General features: G+C 45.0%; 1 protein-coding gene across 1 annotated transcript in view; it reads left to right on the top strand.

Annotated features, from left to right (window-relative positions):
• LOC148541985 (beta-microseminoprotein A1-like) overlaps positions 1–24557 on the top strand; it is a 40163-nt gene that overhangs the window by 5080 nt on the left and 10526 nt on the right. Inside the window, exon 3 of the mRNA XM_088476727.1 lies at positions 23095–23200. Within this exon, the coding sequence (XP_088332853.1) occupies positions 23095–23200 (106 nt within the window). The remainder of the gene's footprint in view (positions 1–23094; positions 23201–24557) is intronic.

The raw sequence follows: 24557 nt of genomic DNA, 5'->3' as shown, positions 1-24557 counted from the left end.
ACAACCTTATTTCTAGCTACATCCAGTAGACACGTTACACTCACCTGCATCAGGACATCATCAGCAAATGGGACCCGGCTTTACAAAACCGGAAATGGTGTCACATCACCATCCGGCAAGCCGATGCACATACGTCACGTTGCTGTGGTAACAGGAGCCGGAATTGTCGGAGTTAGTGTCCCAGTAACCAGGCAACACAGTCGCCGGGCACAAGGAGCATAAACAAACTCCAAAAGCAGGAAGTACATATCGGGTTTAACACAGATGGATGCAGCTACAGAAAGTGCTCCCTTAACAAAAAAATTCAACACACAATTAATAATATAAAAATATAAACATTATGTGAGAATACCCAATATACATATCCAAAAAAGAAAAAAACATCCAAAAAAATTGAAAGACTGGTCATCAAGATCGATTCATAAATGACATTTAAGATAAATGAATGGCATTTCATGTATATAATAGATGGCATTTCAAATATTATAAGTAGCAGTTTAGATACTGTCGCTCGTTGAGTCCGCTGGGAACATCTGTATTCAATCGCTCAATCCAAAAACAAACTGTTTGCAGAAGTAATCTATTGTGATCACCACCAAGTCTAATGAGAGGGATGCAGTCAATGGGCATACAGCAGAAATCATTAATTGTATGTTTGTATAGCGCAAAGTGTCTAGCAACGGGTGGGGTATTTGAATCAACTGTTACCATGGCTTTTTTAATAGAGGAGCGATGTAGTGCAATACGTTCATTTAGCGACCGTATGGTCTTACCTACATAGAAGAGGTTGCACGGACATCTGATAAGATAAACGACAAAACGGCTGTCACAATCCAAATGATGTATGTCATATTTAACGCCATTCTTCGGATTAGTAAAAAATTCAGAGGCAGAGGCAGAGGCAGAGGAATTGATAATTGACACACCCATGACACTTATATACTCCATTTTTCACTTGTAACCAGCTTCTGGTCTTTATAGGCCCAATGTCCGATTTAGCAATCACATCTCTCAAATTGCTGCTCCTCTTATAACAAAACAAAGGACTTTCTTGACAAAAAGGACCAACAGATTAGCCAGTTTGTACAACGTGCCAATGACGTAATACGGTATTACGTATGTGTTTTGATGCAATAGAGCAGTGGTTCTCAAACTCGGTCCTCAGGACCCCACACAGGTCACATTTTGCAGGTCACCCAGCAGGTGCACAGGTGTAATCATTACTCACTGAAACATTTTAAAAGGTCCACAGGTGGAGCTAATTATTTCACTTGATTCAGTGTGGAGACATGGAAAACATGCACTGTTTGGGGTCCTGAGGACTGAGTTTGAGAACCTGTGCAATAGAGTATGTAGAAGAAAAGATCATCTGATCTGTAACATTAGTTCTCTCTTTAGTGCATAGTGCATCTGCACGATTGATGGACATAAATTTGGCAATAGCGTCATCAATTTCCCGTTCAGGGTAGCCTCTTGATACAAATCTTTTGCCCATAGTTTGTAAAGCCTGTGGTAAAACAGTAGGATACCGTATTACGTCATTGGCACATTGTACAAACTGATGAATCTGTTGGTCCTTTTTGTCAAGAAAGTCCTTTGTTTTGTTATAAGATGAGCAGCAATTAGAGAGATGTGATTGCTAAATCGGACATTGGGCCTATAAAGACCTGGATTCAAGCGAAAAATTGAGTATATAAGTGTCATCGGTGTGTCAATTGTCAATTCCTCTGTCTCTGTGATTGTTTTACTGATCCAAAGAATGGCGTTAAATATGACATACATCATCATTTGGATTGTGACAGCCATATTGTCGTTTATTTTATCAGATGTCCGTGCAACCTACTCTATGTAGGTAAGACCATACGGTCGCTAAAAGAATGTATTGCAGTACATCGCTCCTCTATTAAAAAAGCCATGGCAACAGTTGATTCAAATACCCCACCCATTGCTAGACACTTTGCGCTATACAAACATACAATTAAGGATTTCTGCTGTATGCCCATTGACTGTATCCCCCCTCATAGACATGGTGGTGATCACAATAGATTACTTTTCCAAAAAGAATGTTTTTGGATTGACTGATTGAATACCGTTGTTCCCAGCGGACTCAACGAGCGACAGTATCTAAACTGCTACTTATAATATTTGAAATGCCATCTATTATATACATGAAATGCTATTCATTTATCTTAAATGTCATTTGAATCGATCTTGATGACCAGTCTTTCACTATTTTCTATGTCTTACATTTATAATTTTTTTGGATATGTTTTTTTCTTTTTTGGATACGTATATTGGGTATTTCCTATATAGGTATAAATACATACCATCAAGTGTAAGGAGATAGTACATATAAAACTAACTCAGTATATAAAAAACAATATCTGTTTAAAAGACAAGACAATTCATAAAACATACAAAACGGGGATTCGGGATTAGGTACAAAAAAAATGAGCTATATAAATAGGTAAAGCAGCTTATCTGAGGTAGCAGCTTAATAGTTCATGTGGCAGGTGTAGCAACAGCAGGCTCCAACGCGTTTCGTCAGTTCAAGACTTCATCAAGGGAAGAGGTTAAACCACACTTGTGTATTATTTGCAAATTTTTGCACTGTCACTTTATCTTTTTATTCATTATATACATATATATGTTTTTATGTGGTTTTCATTCACACAATTTATAGTTACAATCAACTAGCCGGTCGCTCTATAATTAATATCCATGTACAACTATCTTTGATGTTAGTAAACTTACCATTACTAACTACTTATTAACAGAGAGCTGACTCCTATATTTGATAGGCTAGTGGGCAGTTGTTGAAGTTTTTTTAACTGTTTGAAAGTAAAGGGGTACATTAATTATTGGTGCTTGTCCTACCTATTTTCCTTTCTATATATATATATATATAAATATATATATATATATATATATATATATATATATACACAATGCAACTCCCATATGGCACTCCTCCGGACTTTTCAAATCAGCCAACAAGTGTTTATTAAGCCGGCGTTTCAGGCCTTTTCATCTTGGTGTGAATAACAAAAAAAGTGAAAGTGCTTACCTTAAATAAGATACTCTAACCAATGGGAAAGGTATACTTCCCCTTCAGTAGCCATACCTGGAAGTGACATGGACTGAGGGCGAAAGTGCAGTTTCCTGCCCACACAGTCCACCAAAAAAAGAAAGTTGGCCCATCGCAGGCATGCTACGCTCACCACGCTTCGAGCTCGATGGCTTGCTACGCTCGCCACAAGGTTATATTCCCCCTCTGTGCCCACGTGGATGGTAGGGAATGACATTGGACACTGGCTGATGATGTCAGGATGCAGAAATTGAAGGGGATATATCCAGTTCCCTTGGAAATGAGGGTGCCGTGTCCGTCCTCCCACCTCCGTGCGAGTACGTCACATCCTCAAACAGCGCATAGCTATCGAAAGGGATTGTGTAACTAAGGACGCCCAGCGACTGAGCCCGATAGCAACCAAATAGATACATCCCAGCACGCCGGCTAGATGGGAGAAGGCATAAACAAGTAAAACATACATGTAGTAAAAAATACATTTATTAAAATATAAAATACAAAAAAGTGCAGTGCACTATATATTACAAGGTGCTGGTCCCTACATTGTACATGGGAATATTCAAAGAAATATGCATAATTCAAAACTACTTATACAGGTAAGTCAGAAGCAGCTATGCAGATCAGGTACAGTATCTCCTGTGATCCCTTACTAACATATGTTGCTCAGAAATTAACTAATTCATATAAGACAAACATACAGCACTGCTTTCACAACTACTAATGAAACTGTAATTAGATGGAAGGGGTCTTCCCCTGGGTTGAAATACCTGCAGGGTATTTCAATCCATAGTATGAAGGAATACAAAGAGTCACATTATAAACAGGCTGACCACGCAGCTTTATCACTTAATCCCTTAGGGTGTACAGTATGTAATAAGGAAAGCCATTAAACTCACTAACGTGTATTATCGTGTTACCATATAATACCTTCTTAAATACAATGTAACTTATCTTCTATAAGACACAGACAACAGTGTTGGCATTTAAATATTTTGTCAAATTTATTTTTGACAAGTCATTACATTTTTAGACTATAAGTTAATACTAATAATGGTGACGGCACAAAAGAACGCACAGAACAATAACAACCAAACGGCTCCATACAAACACACAGACAAGCCAAACATTGGTGACCAACTCTCCTTTAACTTCAACCACCGGTCCAGGTGGTATAGCCATTTCCCGTCCAGGACAATTGGCTGTCGCCTTACTCCACTTCAATGAGAGCGCACCCACTAAGCCTACCTATTAACATAAACTAACTCCAAGTGTTGTTCTTTTCCACCCAACCAAACAGCTCAAACAAAGACACACACAAGCCAAGCATTGGTGATCAACTCTCTTTTACCTTCAACCACCGGTCCAGGTGGTATAGCTATTTCCGTCCAGGACAATTGGCTGTCGCCTTACTCCACTTTAATGAGAGCGCACCCACTAAGCCTAATTATTAACATAATGTAACTCCCAGTGTCATTCTTTTTCGCAACCAACAAAGCAACCATCATACATTCAACAAACGAAAAACAAAAACAGGGAGGGAAGGTGGGAAAAAACTGTAACAAAGAGGCAGATTTGCATACATCACTCCATTAAATACTCTTAGACAACTCCCCATGAAACATTCATTGGCTTCATAAGACCAGCTAAACTTCAAGGGGCAATATCCAACACGTTATTAAACTGGCAACACTCAAAACACTCGTGGTTTAATGTACCTTAGGCTTAAATTGACAGCCTTCGGTCTTACTAAACTCACTAACGTGTATTATTGTGTTACCATATAATACCTTCTTAAATACAATGTAACTTATCTTCTAAAATAAAAACACAGGCAACAGTGTTGGCATTTAAATATTTTGTCAAATTTATTTTTGACAAGTCATTACATTTTTTAGACTATAAGTTAATACTAATAATGGTGACAGCACAAAAGAACGCACAGAACAATAACAACCAAACGGCTCCATACAAACACACACACACACAAGCCAAGCATTGGTGATCAACTCTCCTTTAACTTCAACCACCGGTCCAGGTGGTATAGCTATTTCCCGTCCAGGACAATTGGCTGTCGCCTTACTCCACTTCAATGAGAGCGCACCCACTAAGCCTACTTATTAACATAAACTAACTCCAAGTGTCGTTCTTTCCCACCAAGCGAGGCCTAAACCGATGCGCCGCCACCATAACTCAACCCTGTAACAAGACCCCCTTAATCAGCAAAAAATCAGGCAATCCTGCAGGACTAAAATGCATGCCGTCCACATGAAACAAGTATGCATAGCAAAATGTAAAAAACACAAGCTCCACTATACCACCACCATTCTCCACTATACCACCATCATTCTCCAACATGTATCTCACCACTACAGTATTTTACCTTCCTCCTAGCCACCTCCAACTGCACCAGAACCAACATTCCTCCACACACTCCTGCGGACAATGAAAGAACACACAACTGGCAGGAAAGCAGGGCATCTGTTATCTATCAAATGGATCTAATGACAATAGAGCACAAATACAATGCAGTTTGCTGACTTAAATCATTCCCAATGATGGGTAGACAGGAAAAATTGTCTGCAATTGATGCACAGAATTAATTATAACTTTGATTAGTCTTGAAAATATGTATAGAAATTATACAGTCCGTGAAATATTAAAAGAAATTAAAGTGTTATATAGGTAAGAAAACATGTAATTAAACTAGTGTCTCGGCACAAAACCGGTGTTTCCAATATTTTTCTGAAATATATGGTAGTATCCTGAATATCTATATATTATCATTCATTAAAACTATTACAATAAATAGTTATTCAAACTAGGGATCTTTCTTCGTGTTTTGGATCTGGATTGGTTTTGCCAAAACCACCCTTCCGTGTTTTGGGTTCTGGGTTTTGTGTTTTGGATGTGTATTTTTTTGGAAAAAAAAGCATAAAACAGCTAAAATCACAGAATTTGTGGGTTTTTCTGCTCCTATGCTATTATTAACCTAAATAACCTTAATTTCCACTCATTTCCAGTCTATTCTGAAAACCTCAAACCTCACAATAGTGTTTTTATTTCCAAAAGGTTGCACCGAGGTAGCTGGATGACTATGCTAAGCGACACGAGTGGGCGGCACAAACACGTGGCCCATCTAGGAGTGACACTGCAGTGGCAGACAGGATGGCAGTTTGAAAAACTAGGCCCCAAACAGTACATAATGCAAAGAAAAAAAAGAGGTGCAAGATGGAATTGTCCTTGGGCCCTCCCAGCCACCCTATGTTGTATAAACAGGACAGGCACACTTTAACAAACCAATCATTTCAGCACCAGGGTCTGCCACATGACTGTGGCTGAAATGATTGGTTTGTTTGGGCCCCCACAATACAAGCTGGCAATTAATCTGTCCCTGCACAAACTGGCTCTACGGAGGCAAGATGTCCTCATCCTCCTCATCCACCGATTCCTCACCCTCTTCAGTGTTGTGTACATCCTCATCCTCACAGAGTATTAATTCATCCCCGCTGGAATCCACCACCACAGGTCCCTCTGTATGTTCTGGAGGCTGGTCTCCCTGGAAGAGTTGATAATTCATTTCTATGAACATCATCTTCTCCACATTTTGTGGAAGCAACCTCCTACGCCTTTCGCTGACAAGGTTCCCGGCTGCACTAAACACTCTTTCAGAGTACACACTGGAGAGGGGGCAACTCAGGTAAAATAGAGCCAGTTTGTACAGGGGCCTCCAAATTGCCTTTTTTTTCCTGCCAGTACAGGTACAGACTGTCTGACATGCCTACTTGGAAGCTGTCACCGATATATTCCTCCACCATTCTGTCAATGGTGACAGTATCATATGCAGTGACAGTAGACATGTCAGAAATTGTTGCCAGGTCCTTCAGTCCGGACCAGATGTCCAAACTTGGTCCTGCCTGCCCTGCATCACTGCCAGCGGGTTGCTTAGGATACCTAAGTTTTTTCCTGGCAGCACCAGTTGCGGGAGAAAATGAAGTAGGAGCTGTTGACGTGTCACGTTCCGCTTCAGCTGACAGTGTTTTCACCAGCAGGTCTTTGCACCTCTGCGGGCTTGTGTCAGCTGGAAAGAGAGACACCACATAGGCCTTAAACCTAGGATCGAGCACGGTGGACAAAATGTAATGGTCTGATATCAACAGATTGACCACCCTAGAATCCTGGCAAAGCGAATTAAGGGCTTCATCCACAAGTCCCACGTGCCGAGCGAAATCACTCCATCTTAGCTCCTCCTTCACTTTCTCCAGCTGCTTCTGCAAAAGCCTGATTGAGGGAATGACCTGACTCAAGCTGGCAGTGTCTGAACTGACTTCATGTGTGGCAATTTCAAAGGGCTGGAGAACCTTGCACAACACGGAAATCATTCTCCACTGTGCTTGAGCCAGTGGCATACCCCCTCCTTTGCCTATGTCATAGGTGGATGTATAGGCTTGAATGGCCTTTTGCTGCTCCTCCATCCTCTGAAGCATATAGAGGGTTGAGTTCCACCATGTCACAACCTCTTGCTTCAGGTGATGGCGGGGCAGATTCAAGAGTGTTTGCTGGCGCTCCAGTCTATGGCACGCAGTCGCTGAATGGCGAAAGTGGTCAGAAATTTTTTGGGCCACCCTGCACGCTCCTGTCGCTTTTCAGAAAATTCTGCACCACCAAATTTATTGTGTGAGCAAAACATGGGACGTGCTGGAATTTGCACAGATGTAATGCCCGCACAATATTGGTGGCGTTGTCAGATATCACAAATCCCCAGGAGAGTCTAAGTGGGGTAAGCTTTACATATAGTACATATGGCAAGACAGTTTTTGTCCTGATTTGGATAGAAATATTGCCAGACCAAAGAGGTGGAATGTTTGGTCTTCTGCCCAGGCATGACCGTGATGGGCTTTTTCATCCCACGGACAACAACTGTCTCCCCCGGAGCCTGATTTAAACAAACCACATCACCATCAGAATCCTCCTCGCCAACTTCCTCCTTGGCGCCAACTACACCAGTATCCTCATTTTGTTGTACTTCAACAGTGACATCTTCAATTTGCATATCAGCAAGTGGACTGTGGGTGCTTCTTTCAGCACTTGCAGAGGGCGTGCAAATGGTGGAAAGAGCCTCCTCTTCCCGTCCAGTGCTGGGAAGGTCAGGCATCGCAACCGCCACTACACTTGGACTCTCCTTGGGGATTTGTGATATCTTCTTAGAACGCACAGTTCTTCTCTGTGCTTTTGCCAGCTTAACTCATTTGATTTTTTTAGCGGGATGAGGGCTTCCATCGGCATGTGAAGCTGAACCGCTAGTCATGAACATAGGGAAAGACCTTAGCCGTTCCTGCCACTCCGTTTCTTAAATGGCATATTGGCAAGTTTACTTTTCTCCTCAGATGATTTAAATGTTTTTTTTAAGGTCATTTTCATGAACTTTGTCATTTGGGATTGTATATGCCCTCTACTATGACATTGGGCATTGGCCTTGGCAGACAACATTGATGGCATGTTATCGTCTATGTCATGACTAGTGGCAGCAGCTTCAGCACTAGGAGGAAGTGGTTCTTGATCTTTCCCTATTTTATTTTTATCGGAGAAAGTTTGGTCCTCCATTTATGTTATATTGATATATATGTGCGTCTAAGGCACACACAAACACAGAAAATATTTTTTTATTTCTGTTGGAGACTAGTGCACTTTGTGGGTTACATCACCCTTTAAGAAATGAGCCAGCCGGCTCTTTACTTATGGGACACAGGCGCACGCTTGGCGCTGCTCCTTTGTTGATGCACGTGCAGCTACAGTGCACACAATTCACAAAGACAGAAAAAAAAGAATTTTTTATTTTTTGTGGCACACACTTTGAGGGTTACACCACCCTTTAACAGACAGACGGATGCTTGGCGCTGCTGCTTTGAGGATGCACGTACAGTGCAGACAATTCACAAACACAGAAGAAAATGTTTTATTTTTGTTGGAGTGCACTTTGGGGGTTACACCACCCTTTAACAGACAGATGCACACTTGGCGCTGCTGCTTTGAGGATGCACGTACAGTGCAGACAATTCACAAACACAGAAAAAAATGTTTTATTTTTGTTGGAGTGTACTTTGGGGGTTACACCATCCTTTAAAAGACAGACGCACGCTTGGCATTTTTGTTGGAGTGCACTTTGGGGGTTACACCACTCTTAAACGGTCAAGCCAGCCGGCCCTTTACTTATGACACAGGCTTGACGCTACTTTGTTGATGCACGTGCGGCCACAGTGCACACAATTCACAAACACAGAAAATAATTTTTTATTTTTTTTGGAGTGCACTTTGGGGGTTACCTCACCCTTTAATGGTCAAGCCAGCAAGCCCTTTACTTATGACACAGGCGTACACTTGGCGCTACTTTGTTGATGCACGTACGGCCACAGTGCACACACTTCACAAACACAGAAAATAATTTTTTATTTGCTTTGGAGTGCACTTTGGGGGTTACAGCACCCTTTAACGGTCAAGCCAGCCAGCCCTTTACTTATGACACAGGCGTACGCTTGGCGCTACTTTGTTGATGCACGTGCGGCAACAGTGCACACCATTCACAAACACGGAAAATAATTTTTTATTTTGTTTGGAGTGCACTTTGGGGGTTACAGCACCCTTTAATGGTCAAGCCAGCCGGCCCTTGATTTATGACACAGGCGCACGCTTGGCGCTACTTTGTTGATGCACGTGCGGCTACTGCGCACACAATTCACAAACACAGAAGAAAAATAAAAAATTTTTTTGGAGTGCACTTTGGGGGAGCACCCCTGATGCACATATCACCCCCTGGACAACACTACAGCACCCCTCTAGGACTACAGCCTTTATGGAACACTGCACAACACAGTCCAGCCAGCCCCTATAGACTTCGGAGTGGACACAGCCCCTATGGACAACTGACTGCACAACACAGGCCCAGCCAGCCCCTATGACAGCAGCACAATGCAGGCTTGTGTCAGCCAGAAAGAGAGACACCACATAGGCCTTGAACCTAGGATCGAGCACGGTGGCCAAAATGTAATGGTCTGATATCAACAGATTGACCACCCTGGAATCCTGGCAAAGCGAATTAAGGGCTTCATCCACAAGTCCCACGTGCCGAGCGAAATCGCTCCATCTTAGCTCCTCCTTCACTTTCTCCAGCTGCTTCTGCAAAAGCCTGATGAGGGGAATGACCTGACTCAAGCTGGCAGTGTCTGAACTGACTTCATGTGTGGCAATTTCAAAGGGTTGGAGAACCTTGCACAACATGGAAATCATTCTCCACTGTGCTTGAGCCAGGTGCATACCCCCTCCTTTGCCTATGTCATAGGTGGATGTATAGGCTTGAATGGCCTTTTGCTGCTCCTCCATCCTCTGAAGCATATAGAGGGTTGAGTTCCACCACGTCACAACCTCTTGCTTCAGGTGATGGCGGGGCAGATTCAAGAGTGTTTGCTGGTGCTCCAGTCTGTGGCACGCAGTCACTGAATGGCGAAAGTGGGCAGAAATTTTTCGGGCCACCCAAAGCGTCCCCTGCACGCCCCTGTCGCTTTTCAGAAAATTCTGCACCACCAAATTTATTGTGTGAGGAAAACATGGGATGTGCTGGAATTTGCACAGATGTAATGCCTGCACAATATTGGTGGCGTTGTCAGATATCAAAAATCCCCAGGAGAGTCTAAGTGGGGTAAGCTTTACATATAGTACATATGGCAAGACAGTTTTTGTCCTGATTTGGATAGAAATATTGCCAGACCAAAGAGGTGGAATGTTTGGTCTTCTGCCCAGGCATGACCGTGATGGGCTTTTTCATCCCACGGACAACAACTGTCTCCCCCGGAGCCTGATTTAAACAAACCACATCACCATCAGAATCCTCCTCGCCAACTTCCTCCTCGGCGCCAGCTACACCAGTATCCTCATTTTGTTGTACTTCAACAGTGACATCTTCAACTTGCATATCAGCAAGTGGACTGTGGGTGCTCCTTTCAGCACTTGCAGAGGGCGTGCAAATGGTGGAAAGAGCTACCTCCGCTACTTTGTTGATGCACCTGCTGCAACAGTGCACACAATTCACAAACACGGAAAATAGCACCCTTTAACAGTCAAGCCAGCCGGCCCTTTACTTATGACACAGGCGTACGCTTGGCGCTACTTTGTTGATGCACGTGCAGCTACTGTGCACACAATTCACAAACACGGAAAATCATTTTTTATTTTGTTTTGAATGCACTTTGGGGGTAACAGCACCCTTTAACGGTCAAGCCAGCCGGCCCTTTACTTATGACACAGGCGTACGCTTGGCGCTACTTTGTTGATGCACGTGCGGCTACTGTGCACACAATTCACAAACACGAAAAAAAAAATATATTTTTTGGAGTGCACTTTGGGGGTTACAGCACCCTTTAACGGACAATAAAAGCCAGCCCTTTACTTATGGGACACAGGCGCATGCTTGGCGCTACTTTGTTGATGCACGTGCAGCCACAATGCACACAATTCACAAACACAGAAAATAATTTTTTATTTTGTTTGGAGTGCACTTTGGGGGTTATTGCACCCTTTAACGGTCAAGGCAGCCGGCCCTTTACTTATGACACAGACGCACACTTGGCGTTACTTTGTTGATGCACGTGCAGCTACTGCGCACAAAATTCACAAACAAAAAAAAACATTTTTTTATTTTTTTTGGAGTGCACTTTGGGGGTTACAGCACTCTTTAACGGTCAAGCCAGCCGGCCCTTTACTTATGACACAGGCGCACGCTTGGCGCTACTTTGTTGATGCACGTGCGGCCACAGTGCACACAATTCACAAACACAGAAAATAATATTTTATTTTGTTTGGAGTGCACTTTGGGGGTTACAGCACCCTTTAACGGTCATGCCAGCCAGCCCTTTACTTATGACACAGGCGTACACTTGGCGCTACTTTGTTGATGCACGTGCGGCCACAGTGCACACACTTCACAAACACAAAAAAATATTTATTTTGTTTGGAATGCACTTTGGGGGTAACAACACCCTTTAACGGTCAAGCCAGCTGTCCCTTTACTTATGACACAGGCATACGCTTGGCGCTACTTTGTTGATGCACGTGCGGCTACTGTGCACACAATTCACAAACACAAAAAAATATATATATTTTTTGGAGTGCACTTTGGGGGTTACAGCACCCTTTAACGGACAATAAAAGCCGGCACTTTACTTATGGGACACAGGCGCATGCTTGGCGCTACTTTGTTGATGCACGTGCAGCCACAGTGCAGACAATTCACAAACACAGAAAATAATTTTTTATTTTGTTTGGAGTGCACTTTGGGGGTTACAGCACCCTTTAATGGTCAAGCCAGCTGGCCCTTTACTTGTGACACAGACGCACACTTGGCGTTACTTTGTTGATGCACGTGCAGCTACTGCGCACACAATTCACAAACACAAAAAAAACCATTTTTTTTTTTTTTTGGAGTGCACTTTGGGGGTTACAGCACCCTTTAATGGTCAAGCCAGCCGGCCCTTGATTTATGACACAGGCGCACGCTTGACGCTACTTTGTTGATGCACGTGCGGCTACTGCGCACACAATTCACAAACACAGAAGAAAAAAAATTTTTTTTTGGAGTGTACTTTGGGGGAGCACCCCTGATGCACATGTCACCCCCTGGACAACACTACAGCACCCCTCTAGGACTACAGCCTTTATGGAACACTGCACAACACAGTCCAACCAGCCCCTATAGACTTCGGAGTGGACACAGCCCCTATGGACAACTGACTGCACAACACAGGCCCAGCCAGCCCCTATGACAGCAGCACAACACAGCCCAGCCAGCCCCTATGGACAACAGCAGCAAAACACAGCCCAGTCAGCCCCTATGGACTGAGTGGACACAGCCCCTATGGACAAACAGCAGCACAACACAGCCCAGCCAGCCCTAGCTCCCACCCTCCCTCTTCACTGTCCACAACCGGAGTGAGAAATGGCGCCGACGCAGGGACCTTTTATAGAATCCAAAACCCGCGAGATCCGGAATGCGGAATGATGACGTTTTGCCTCGATTTCAGATCCGAGTCAGGCGGGAAAAGTCGAGCCTGACTCGGATACGACTCGGATCGGGGGGCTCGGGAGGGTTCGGATTTCAGAAATCCGAACCTGCTCATCCCTAATTTAAACCAAATGCCACTCTGTCAGTATTATTTCAAACATAATTATAACACAGCTTTGAATGGCGTTCATATGTACACATAGCATAACCTAAGTGGGTATGGTTATTCCAGGACAGATGCAGCACCTTAGATTACAGAAAGAAAAAACAAAAACAAAGCAGTCGAACCACAGACACACCATACCGACAAGACATGGAAACGTAACAAAGACAGGGGAAGGGGGAGGGGAACAACGCAGCTAACCAGACTTGAGGCAAAAAACGAAAAGCTCCCGGAGTAAACTAACCATCACGCCATATCATATAATTCAGAAGCCAATTGGGCCCCCTGGGGAAAATGAAAAATTCCTCATAGACTCCCGTAGTAGGTTGGCGAGTGGTTAGGCCTCCGGTGAGCTACGTTGGAGCAAAAATAGCTAAACCCGGACAAATATAATGTCGGAACGCAGCAGAACGCCACCAACCAAGGGATTGGATATCCCCGTCGGATAAGCCAGCAGAAGCCGCAGATGAAGCAGCACTTATTCCAAATGAGTGAGTACCGAACTTGCCCGGCTTGAGCTCTGAAAAACCAAAACAACGCTGCAACAACATAACAAAAACTGTTATTTCGTAACCGGGGATACCTCCTTGTGTATCAACCATGTCCCATCCCATCGACATGCATCTGCTCAAAAGTGCGAGCCAGCACCACCGGACATACTGCAGGAATGGGATATGGTTGAAGTGAAGTCAGCGCCTTGTACCAGCCTGGTCCACACTGGTGCGCTGTATAAGGTCTAGCATTGCTTCCAGGCATATAAATTAAGGCCCTGATTCAGAGCTGGACGCTATTTGCGCTCGCTCGTTCATTAAAAAGGGGTGGCTATTCAAAACTTGCGGTCGTAATTTTGAAAAATACGCCCCCTGGCCGCTCGCACCATACGTCATGTCCGCTATTTAATAGATTAATCGAGTACATCGAACAGCGTATGAACTGCTCGCTATTCTTGTGGTTGGTTTTTCCTACCACAATCTTGCGAGCAGTTCTGACTATAAATCAGCCAAGTGACGTGGTTAATGAAGCTCCTGTATTAATTATGCACACCCATAAAACGCCCGTTTTGACCTTTAAGCACGCCTGCGTTCTGATTTCCACTCCCCGTTTTCAAGCACCTTCCCCTGTTACCACCCACATACGCCTCCTCCTGTCACTCAAAATAGCAGGCATTCGCTATTTAGCGAAGAAACGATTTTCGGCCGCACTGACTGGTTCGCGCATGCGTATTAAAATCCATACGCATGCGCAGATGTGCGAACATCGCTCATAACGAACGAGCGGCCGCTTACGAGCGGCTCTGAATCAGGGCCTAAGTCCCCAATAGTGAGTGGTGGGTCAGCCCTTTTAAAGGGGGCAACTAATTTGCAGACCCAGAAAAACACTACATGAAGCGTCATGGCAAAAACCTAATTGAAACAGCAAGCATACAAAGCTGAAAAATAAAACAAACTGAAGGGACTGCGGCCAGCAAGGAAAGCAGTCAACATGGACATATCAATGGAACACCTGCAGTCAATCGCCTTAGGGGTCGACCTGGACCAACCCCTGCAGGCCCCCAAAATTATGAAGGACCTGAAAGGGCCGGGCCGTCATACAACGCAGAGAAAATAGACACGCCTGCCAAATTAAGCCGTACTACAGTGAGCAAGCGCCCTTGCAAATACAGATCCCAAATAAATGTCAGCATGACTCTGCAAGCTCTTACGTGCCTGAGCCACCGAAAAACAGAGAAACGCTCCCATTCCAGCCAACTCACCTACTAACAGCGCAAAGTCCTGTGGCAATGGCCTTCAAAGCTAATTCCTAAAATGCCGGCATGCTGAACTGCCAAACATAAGGAGGACACGGGTCACCGGCCAAAACGGCCTGAGGGGCTAAATACTTGAACTGCAACAGGGTATACGCAATCCCAAACTGTATACCAGGCACATGACTGGCAACATAATGGACATTAAGCAGAAGGCAACCAGAACAATTAATTCTAGCAAACGAACAACCGGAAGAGAGGATGAACTCTGAGGTGAAGCGCATGCAATGCGCCTAGGTTGTCGCAAAAATCATACTCACGTTATCCAAGCGGTCCCCCTAGAGTTCTAAAGCAACCAGAATGGGGCACAGCTAAAGCAACAGCATGTTCTTAGTGAGGCCCTATGCAACCCATGTGAACGGCCAAAGTGAAGCGCACCACAGACCGTTAAGCCAAAAAGCAATCGCAACAGCAGCGTCAGTGAAATTGGAGCTGAGTGCTACTGCAGGAGTACTCAGCCACTTCCCTATGGGGATATAGCTGAAGGGCGGGTTTCAGGGTAGCACCCCGCAAATATAATGAAAAAACCTGCCTTCTAATTATGATAGGAGCAATAGGTCGCCTCACCCGACACCCAAGCCCCAACCCCCCGGCGCAATAAGCACTGGCCAACAAATGGGCCCAGCTGCATCTGAACATGAGGAGGCAATGGGGAAGCAGCAACTGCTGATGACTGATCAATTGATGACCCAGGCGCGGAAGACTGAGATGCTAGCAAAGGGGTCAAAAAACGCTGGCCCGAGATGACAGCGTATGGAGGGCAGCAATAGCAGCAGCTGGGTCAGAGGGTGGGTGGGGGGGTGTGCCACAGATCCATCCGGCGTGGGTGTAACAAACCAGGGGAGTGGCAAAGGTGGGTACAGAGGAGCATGAAATGGACAGAGTTCCGGAATGCATGGGGCGCTACCTAGTATGACGGCCGCCTGTTTTAGCTTGGTTAGTTTGCACTATACCCTAAATAAGTTACGGATATTTTAGGAGACCTGAAATAATGGTGGTAGACAGAACATAATTAGTAGTACTCACATTAATATAGGTGCAATGTATATTTGCGAAGTAGGAGCATAGCTGAGAATGGAGCTTCCCCTCCAGTGATAGCTGCTTGGGGCAGTAATTGCAGTACTAAGCTGTGCACCCTGTGGGATCTCACTCTAGCACATGTATTCTGTAAATTTTAGTTAAGTGCTCAGAATATATCATACAATCTCCTCTATTGACTGATAACAATGATTCAAAGTAGATAAAAATTAGATCCTATGTGCTATACATAAATAAAGCAGTGCCAAAACAGCTACCACTTACTGTCATCTAGTGCATCACTAAGCATTCTATTCCCGCAATGGGATCTCAATGCCCAGCATAAAAACTGCCACTGTGCTGGGTTTCTCTTCACTCTAGTATTCCCCTGCAGGCTTGCCATACCCCACTAGCACAGAACAGTATAGCACCCTGGATTGGCGGAGCCAGGACTGCCTAGCACTATACATGGGAGACTACATAACTGCTGGTGTAACAGCAGGGGAGTTGGCACCCTGGACCCGAGTACCCACAGCAGCTGATGCACTTGCCGCTGCTGCGGTAGTGGAGAGCCCCACCGCTATAACTGGACCCGTACGCGACCTCTTCGCTATAAAAGAGGGGAGGAGGGGAGGGCTGTCTGCTTTCCCCTTTGGACAATCCTAACAGCCCTTGTTGTAAAGGAACAGGGCTCAGTGGAAAATGCAGAATCTCTACAGAGGGGTTTACAAATGCTTGATTTGTACATTTACCAGTAAAAGAGCATAATCAGCACTTAAAACAGCTATGACCGACATCATACGAATGTACGGAATGAAATCATTGTGGCCTATACAGGACAAGCAGACACAGTAAGCAAATATATGCAGAAGTCGAGCCATCCTGACTGAGCTGAATCTTTTTTCTCATATGTGGGCTCCATTACAGATTATTTGAGCAGGTTGGGGAATCTGGGGGAGGGCAGAAAATTAAACCGGGTACTGTCCTGGACATAGATGTACAGATTGGACTCCTTATGTACTGGATAGTGTATTATTCAGTATTAATAATCAATCCTATAGACGCTCTATCTCAGTGCACCCCTAACAGTGCATGTTTTCCAGATCACCTAGTCTGTTCACAACTATATTCATTACTGTCTTCCATCTCTAACTACTGGCTGACAATTTTAAAAGCTCAACAGGGACTGTAGTGCTAGTTATTTAATTTGTGACACTGAAGGGATCCAAATTTGGATGGCCCCTTATAAACTGGGGCACTAATAGGGAATCTCTGATACCTGGGAGGGCTGCCTGCCAAGCCTAGAGTAGACAGCAGCAGCCCTCCAATATAAAAATGGCAGCCGCACTAGGGGCAAAGCCACGCCCCTTTCGCGGCCCCAATCGTGGGCATGCAACCCGACCGTTCACCGGGCCGACTAGCGGGGCAGACACCGCTGCCCGCCGCTGGCAAACCACTCAGAAGCGGAGTCAGCGGCAACATGCCTTGCCGCGCTCCGCCTGACGGCAAGGTCGCGGCCACCGCTTCCGGGCACCCCATGTAGAGGCAGGATCGTCCGCCTCCGTACTAAAAGCTAAAGGGGCAGGGGCCGTCAGCCGCGGTCATAGCTGCGGCCCTGCCCTATTACGCAAGCGCAGCCTCAGGCCCAGACCGCGATAAGCCTGCTCGGGAGGGGGTGGGGGGTATGCTGGTGCAGCAGCACAGGAGCCTGCACTATATATATATATATATATATATATATTTATATATAGCCCGGCAACACCTGCGGGCATTGGAAACAGAGGAGCGATAGGGGGGACATTATGAAGGGCAAGAGATAGAGACAAGGAAGGAGTCACAGTGGGAAAGAATACAAGGTAAGTATGAAAGAATAAGGGAATAGAATTAATGTATATGGGAAGAGAACAAAAGAATAGCAGGAGGGAAGAGAACAGGAGAAAGATAAAAGCAAAAGGAGATTTATACAGGAGATTTAAGTGACAAAGTGTACTTCTCTGTCCTGGAAAAAAACTGTAACAAAGAGGCAGATTTTCATACATAACTCCATTAAATACTCTTAGACCACTCCCCATGAAACATTCATTGGCTGCATAAGACCAGCTAAACTTAAAGGGGCAATATCCAACACTTTATTAAACTGGCAACACTCAAAACACTCGTGGTTTAATGTCCCTTAGGCTTAAATTGACAGCCTTCGGTCTTACTTAGATTCAAAGCGAAGAAGTTTTTTTAGCTTGATCTCCCCCTAAAGTGAGCTGGGGTACGTGATCAATAATCTTCTAGCGTAGACTAGATAGTTGATGGTCAGCAGCTTTAAAAAGCCTCGCCACCTGCTGGTCTGAGTCTCTGTCTTGTAATGCCAATTTCATAGAGGAAAGATGGGTGGCCATGTGTTCCTTAAACATTCAGTTATCTGTCCTCCTGTCGTGCTTTTTGATGTTGGATTCTTTCATAACCACCACTGCATCTTTGCAAATTAATCAAATACATTTCCCTTTGTGTTCATAGTCTCATTCTTTAAAATGGCATCATCAGGGGCGTAACTAGGTATTTGAAGGCCCCATAGCAAAAGTTTGTAAGGGCCCCAATGGTGAAAAATGTATATAACACATGTAACTTTGATAAGGAAGATGGGTTCCCTCAGCTCTGGGCCCCATAGCAGCTGTACCCCTTACACCTATGGTAGTTACACCCACAGCTGCACCCCTTGCACCTATGGTAGTTACACCCGCAGCTGCACCCCTTGCACCTATGGTAGTTACACCTGCAGCTGCACCCCTTACACCTATGGTAGTTACACCTGCAGCTGCACCCCTTGCACCTATGGTAGTTACACCCGCAGCTGCACCCCTTGCACCTATGGTAGCTACGGCAAAGATTCCTGGACTGCACACCCTGAATATATGTATAATGGGAGTTGCTACCTGATGAGACTAATTGCAGGCACAGAAACAGATAAATCTCAGGTGCACAACTCCAAATTATTGATAATATATAAATGCAATAAAATTTTGCAATCAATAGAGGTTTTTAGTATAATCATGGCCAAGGTTATGGGCCTACCCACCATATCCAGGTAACCTCTTTAGGGTAGGTCCCTAACATACTAGGGTTCAAATCCAGAGCGCAGGACCCCCCCAAACTGGCCCAGCTAAGCTGCCCCAGGGCACCGCCATAGTAAGAGAAGTGCAGTGTAAAGAGATAGTTAAGAGCAGCCTATGGTAGTTACACCTGCAGCTGCACCCCTTACACCTATGGTAATTACACCGGCAGCTGCACCCCTTACACCTATGGTAGTTACACCTAAAGCTGCACCCCTTACACCTATGGTAGATACACCTGCAGCTGCACCCCTTACACCTATGGTAGTTACACCTGCAGCTGCACCCCTTACACCTATGGTAGTTACACCTGCAGCTGCACCCCTTACACCTATGGTAGTTACACCTGCAGCTGCACCCCTTACACCTATGGTAGTTACACCTGCAGCTGTACCCCTTACACCTATGGTAGATACACCTGCAGCTGCACCCCTTACACCTATGGTAGTTACACCTGCAGCTGCACCCCTTACACCTATGGTAGTTACACCTGCAGCTGTACCCCTTACACCTATGGTAGATACACCTGCAGCTGCACCCCTTACACCTATGGTAGTTACACCTGCAGCTGCACCCCTTACACCTATGGTAGTTACACCTGCAGCTGCACCCCTTACACCTATGGTAATTACACTGGCAGCTGCATCCCTTACACCTATGGTAGTTATACCTGCAGCTGCACCCCTTACACCTATGGTAATTACACCGGCAGCTGCACCCCTTACACCTATGGTAGTTACACCTGCAGCTGCACCCCTTACACCTATGGTAGATACATCTGCAGCTGCACCCCTTACACCTATGGTAGTTACACCTGCAGCTGCACCCCTTACACCTATGGTAGTTACACCTGCAGCTGCACCCCTTACACCTATGGTAGATACACCTGCAGCTGCACCCCTTACACCTATGGTAGTTACACCTGCAGCTGCACCCCTTACACGTATGGTAGATACACCTGCAGCTGCACCCCTTACACCTATGGTAGTTACACCTGCAGCTGCACCCCTTACACCTATGGTAGTTACACCTGCAGCTGCACCCCTTACACCTATGGTAGATACACCCATGGGCTTCATGCTTTGTCAACTTTTCTGCACTTGTTTTGCTGCTGCCATTGTGCATTAAGTTGATCAATCACAGTTAAATTAAAAATTAAAAATACAAATTACAGCACGTAAAATACAGTGATATTATTTCTATATTTAATATATATTGGGCTGTGTTCATAAATCAGCAATTTTCAACCTTTTGCAACTGAAGACACACTGTACTAAATGCTAATATTGGCACAGATGTACTAAATGCTAATATTGGCAAGACACACTACTAGATGCTAATACTGGCAAGGCCCTCTGTACTAGATGCTAATATTGGCAAGACACTACTAAATGCTAATATTGGCACAGATGTACTAGATGCTAATATTAGCAAGGCACATCATCATTTTTTTTTCAGTAGAGATTTTTTAATATAAAGAAATCAATATTAGGATTGTGCCCCTAGTTCACCTTATGCCACATCATATTGCCCCAGTACGCCTTATCCCACTTTGTATTGCCCCAGTACACATTATGCCCCCCCCTGCCCCAAGTAGAAAACCAGTGATCAGGTTTTACATCTTTACGCACAGATTTCTCCTAGTTGTCAGAATTGATAGGAGAGTGGGCAGCAGGAAGGACAGGTTGGGCATTAGGGAAATAAGAGTTGGCAGCATGGATGAGAGAGTGAGGAGCAGAGCTAGCAGTAGGGAGAGGAGAATGGGCAGAGGGAACTGAGGAGCTCATTGAGACCCGCTCGCTAAAATGCAAACACTCCTGCTGCCGATGGTATGCATTGTGCGCATGCGTATGCATCGCAATGCACGTGCGCATACCTTAGCGAAAGTTCACAATGCGTTCGCTCGCTGCGCATACACAGCCCAGCAGAGTGAGTGATAGGGGAAGCCGTTTGTAGGTGGTATCAGGGGCTGGCCATTAAAAACGGGCGAGTGGAGGTGCAAACGCAGGCGTGCCTGAGCATCTCAATGGCGTTTTAGAGGTGTGCATAATTAAAAGACAGCATCAAAGTACCAGGGTTGCCTACCTTTAACATTCTCTTCCCAGGAGAAGCCCGGGTAAGAGATGCAGCAGGGGGCTGACGGGGGCGGGGATTGATGATTCGCGTCATGCAGAATCACAGCTTAAGCCCCGCCCCCTTCACGGAGACCCGCGATTGCCACGGGTATTCTCCTAATTCTGCCCACTTCACTAGGAAGTGGGCAGAATGCGGGAGAAATGCCTACCCTTCCGGGGGTGCGGGGGGTTACCCGAAAAATCGGGAGCCTCCCGCGAAAACCGGGAGGGTAGGCATGTATGCATAGTACACATCACCTGGCTTGTTTTTACACTGAAGTGCTTGCAGTGCTTGCGGCAGTGTATGGTCAACCTCAAGCGCATCCGATGTTACCCGATGGTTGCATACACTTCCTGGACATGACGTGCACAAGTGGGCATCTTAAGACAGGCTGGTGGTTACCTGCATACACTATGTGATCGCTCTGTAAGGAATACTGGGCGTGCTAATGCATTGCTGTGCGATTGCACTGCCTACGCAATTTGAATACACATCGTTCAAACGATAGCATCTAGTGAGCGGCTCTGAATCAGCTCCTGAGGCCTTATGTGTCACGCAGTACTGATATCTGTCTGGCTGTAAAGCTGTCTGGTTTATGGCTCTGCAATGACATGTTTGCCTGTCTGTCACCCATGTCACTACCAGACATGTCCCCCCTTAGGCCCCATTATTAACCCCTCCCAAGTGCTTGCCTATTGGTGGGCAGGCCACTCTGACGTTCAAACTGCATTGCAGTTAGGACCTGATTTAGACCTGTTCGCTAGCAAGCGATCGCTCGTTGCTGGCGATGTTTGCTAATGTGCACATGCGTATATTTCGCAGTGCACGTGCGCAAACTAGTACGAGTGATCGGGATGCGCTCACTCGCCCTGCAAAGACAGCCCAGTGGAATGAGTGACAGGAGAGGCCGTTTGTGGGTGGTAACAGGGGCTGGCCACTAGAAACGGGGGAGTGAATGTACGAACACTGGTGTGCCTTTGTGTTTCCACGCCGTTTCAGAGGTGTGCATAATTAACAGGCAGCGTCATTGTACATGTCACCTGCTTGTATTTCACACTGAAGGGATTGCAGTGCTTGCGGCCAGATATAGTCAACCTTAAGCGCTGCGAGCACAACCGATGGTGCTCAATGTACCAATGTTTTCATGCACTTCCTGGAGATGACATACGCAAGTGAATGGCTGGTGGGTGTCTGCTTACTCAAAGTGATCGCTCACCAAGGCATAGTGGGCGTGCTAATGTCTTGCCGAGTGATAGGCTGCCTCGCTGGGCGTGCGCTGGATTTCCATACGCTGGGAGCGAGCGGCCGCATCTTGCGAGCAGGTCTGAATCAGGCCCTTAGTGCGCTAGATTGCAGCAGGTGGCAGACCGTGTTGGTTTAGATGCCCCTGGTGTAATATATATTCCACCCACTGCTGAAAAACTGTATATTAGACACTATATATCTGCCTTATCTCAGTAATACTGAGATGAAGCCCAGTTAAATTATGTTATATTTTAACACAATAACTATCAAATAAATATCAGGTTTTGTCTATAATAAATTGCAGTTTTAAATCTTGATGCCAAAGCGTTAAAATCTTGGTACTTTACAAATCTGGCAGGCTATTAAATTAAATTCAATTCTACTTTAGATCTTATTCAAGGAGGGACCATTTTTACCCTTAATATGCCAACTCTTGTAAAAAAAATAACAGGAATATCTGTTTTCACCATTTACATTGTACTTATTTCATAAGAATCATTTACCATTTTCCAGGTTGTCTTTATGAAGGAAATTTACAGGAACTTAACACTAAATGGTCGACAAGTAATTGTCTTAATTGCTGGTGTTCCCATTATGGATCAATACAATGCTGCACGAAGTAAGTTGTTGTGACAAGTCCTCATTATAGCGAAATGTCAATGTGTTTAGAATGATAAATCATCACTATCCTCTAAGAAATATTGTACTGTAACTAAACCAGTGGTGGCCAATCTGTAATACTTCATGGGCTTTACATGCAGTCCACAACCCCTATAAAGCACCACATAATACACTTTGTACATGTTTATATAAGAATGTTTGCCCACATTGGCTATATGCAGAGTTGGGTGTAAGAGCATTTCCTGTCCTTCATTTGCCGACCAAGTCGCATGTAATATTTATGACTCCATGTGCAATGGTATCTGATATGGGGGTGGGAGTATATTTGTATTTGTGTCTTTTGTCACAACCAGAGATGTTTTAGAATTAAACAATAAGTTTATTAATAATAATGAGCAACCTCCTAACAATATTAGCACTACCTATTATAGGATGTGGAAACTAAGGGCCTGATTCAGAGTTGTACACTATGCATAAAGGAGGTGTCTGCAGGAGGCATCTAAGGACATAAGACGCCTCCTGCTGGCATCGCAGATCTAAGTGCTGCATCTGAAGATGCAGCATCAGATCACCATCATGACCATTGGCCATCTGAGTAAGCCTAAAGATACTGAGATTGGCCACCTCATCTGCCTAGCCGAGGCCAGTAAATCTGCGTCAGAAGACGGAGACCCTGTGCTCGGCATGCCCAGAAAACTGGCACAACCCGCTCCCATTTTTAGGAACACTGGCCAGTGTCGCCCCTCCCCGTCTCCAAATGGCCACAGCCTGTCAATACGGCTGTGGCTTAGGGGGCACTGTGTGCGATGACGCGGGACCCGTTTTGCACATGCACAAAACATTGGGTTTGCGTACAAGTCTGAATCAGGTCCAAAATCAGTAACGGTATTCATGAGAACCTACCGCAAGGCAGGATAAACTTAGCTCCTATACTGACCAAGTCACTGCTCCTATAGTAGGTTATTGGTGAGGCGTATGTAACACCTTAGGTGGTTACCTACAATTTATAATACATTGAAATGAGGGGATGCAAAAGAAGATGTAATTGGTATAGTTAGGTTTCCCTGATCAGCGAAAATGATAATTTAATGTAAATATTAAATTTAGCATGAATTAACTTATATAGGGGTCTATTTACTAAGCAGTGTTAGGAGACAGAGTGAAAAGTGATAAGAAAGTGATAAGGTGCCAGCCAATCAGCTCCCAACTGTCATTTTTCAAACACAGCCTGTGAGATGACAGTTGGGAGCTGATTGGCTGGCATTAGTTCCCCTTATTCAGTGCCCCCAGTAGTGGTCCCCCTTATGCAGTGCCCCATGTAGTGGCCCCCCCTATGAAGTGCCCCCAGTAGTGGT

The sequence above is a fragment of the Taudactylus pleione genome, unplaced genomic scaffold, assembly GCF_031769625.1.
Source record: "Taudactylus pleione unplaced genomic scaffold, aTauple2 ptg000016l, whole genome shotgun sequence".
NCBI classification, from domain to species: domain Eukaryota; kingdom Metazoa; phylum Chordata; class Amphibia; order Anura; family Myobatrachidae; genus Taudactylus; species Taudactylus pleione.
This window is presented reverse-complemented; position numbering and strand designations above follow the sequence as displayed.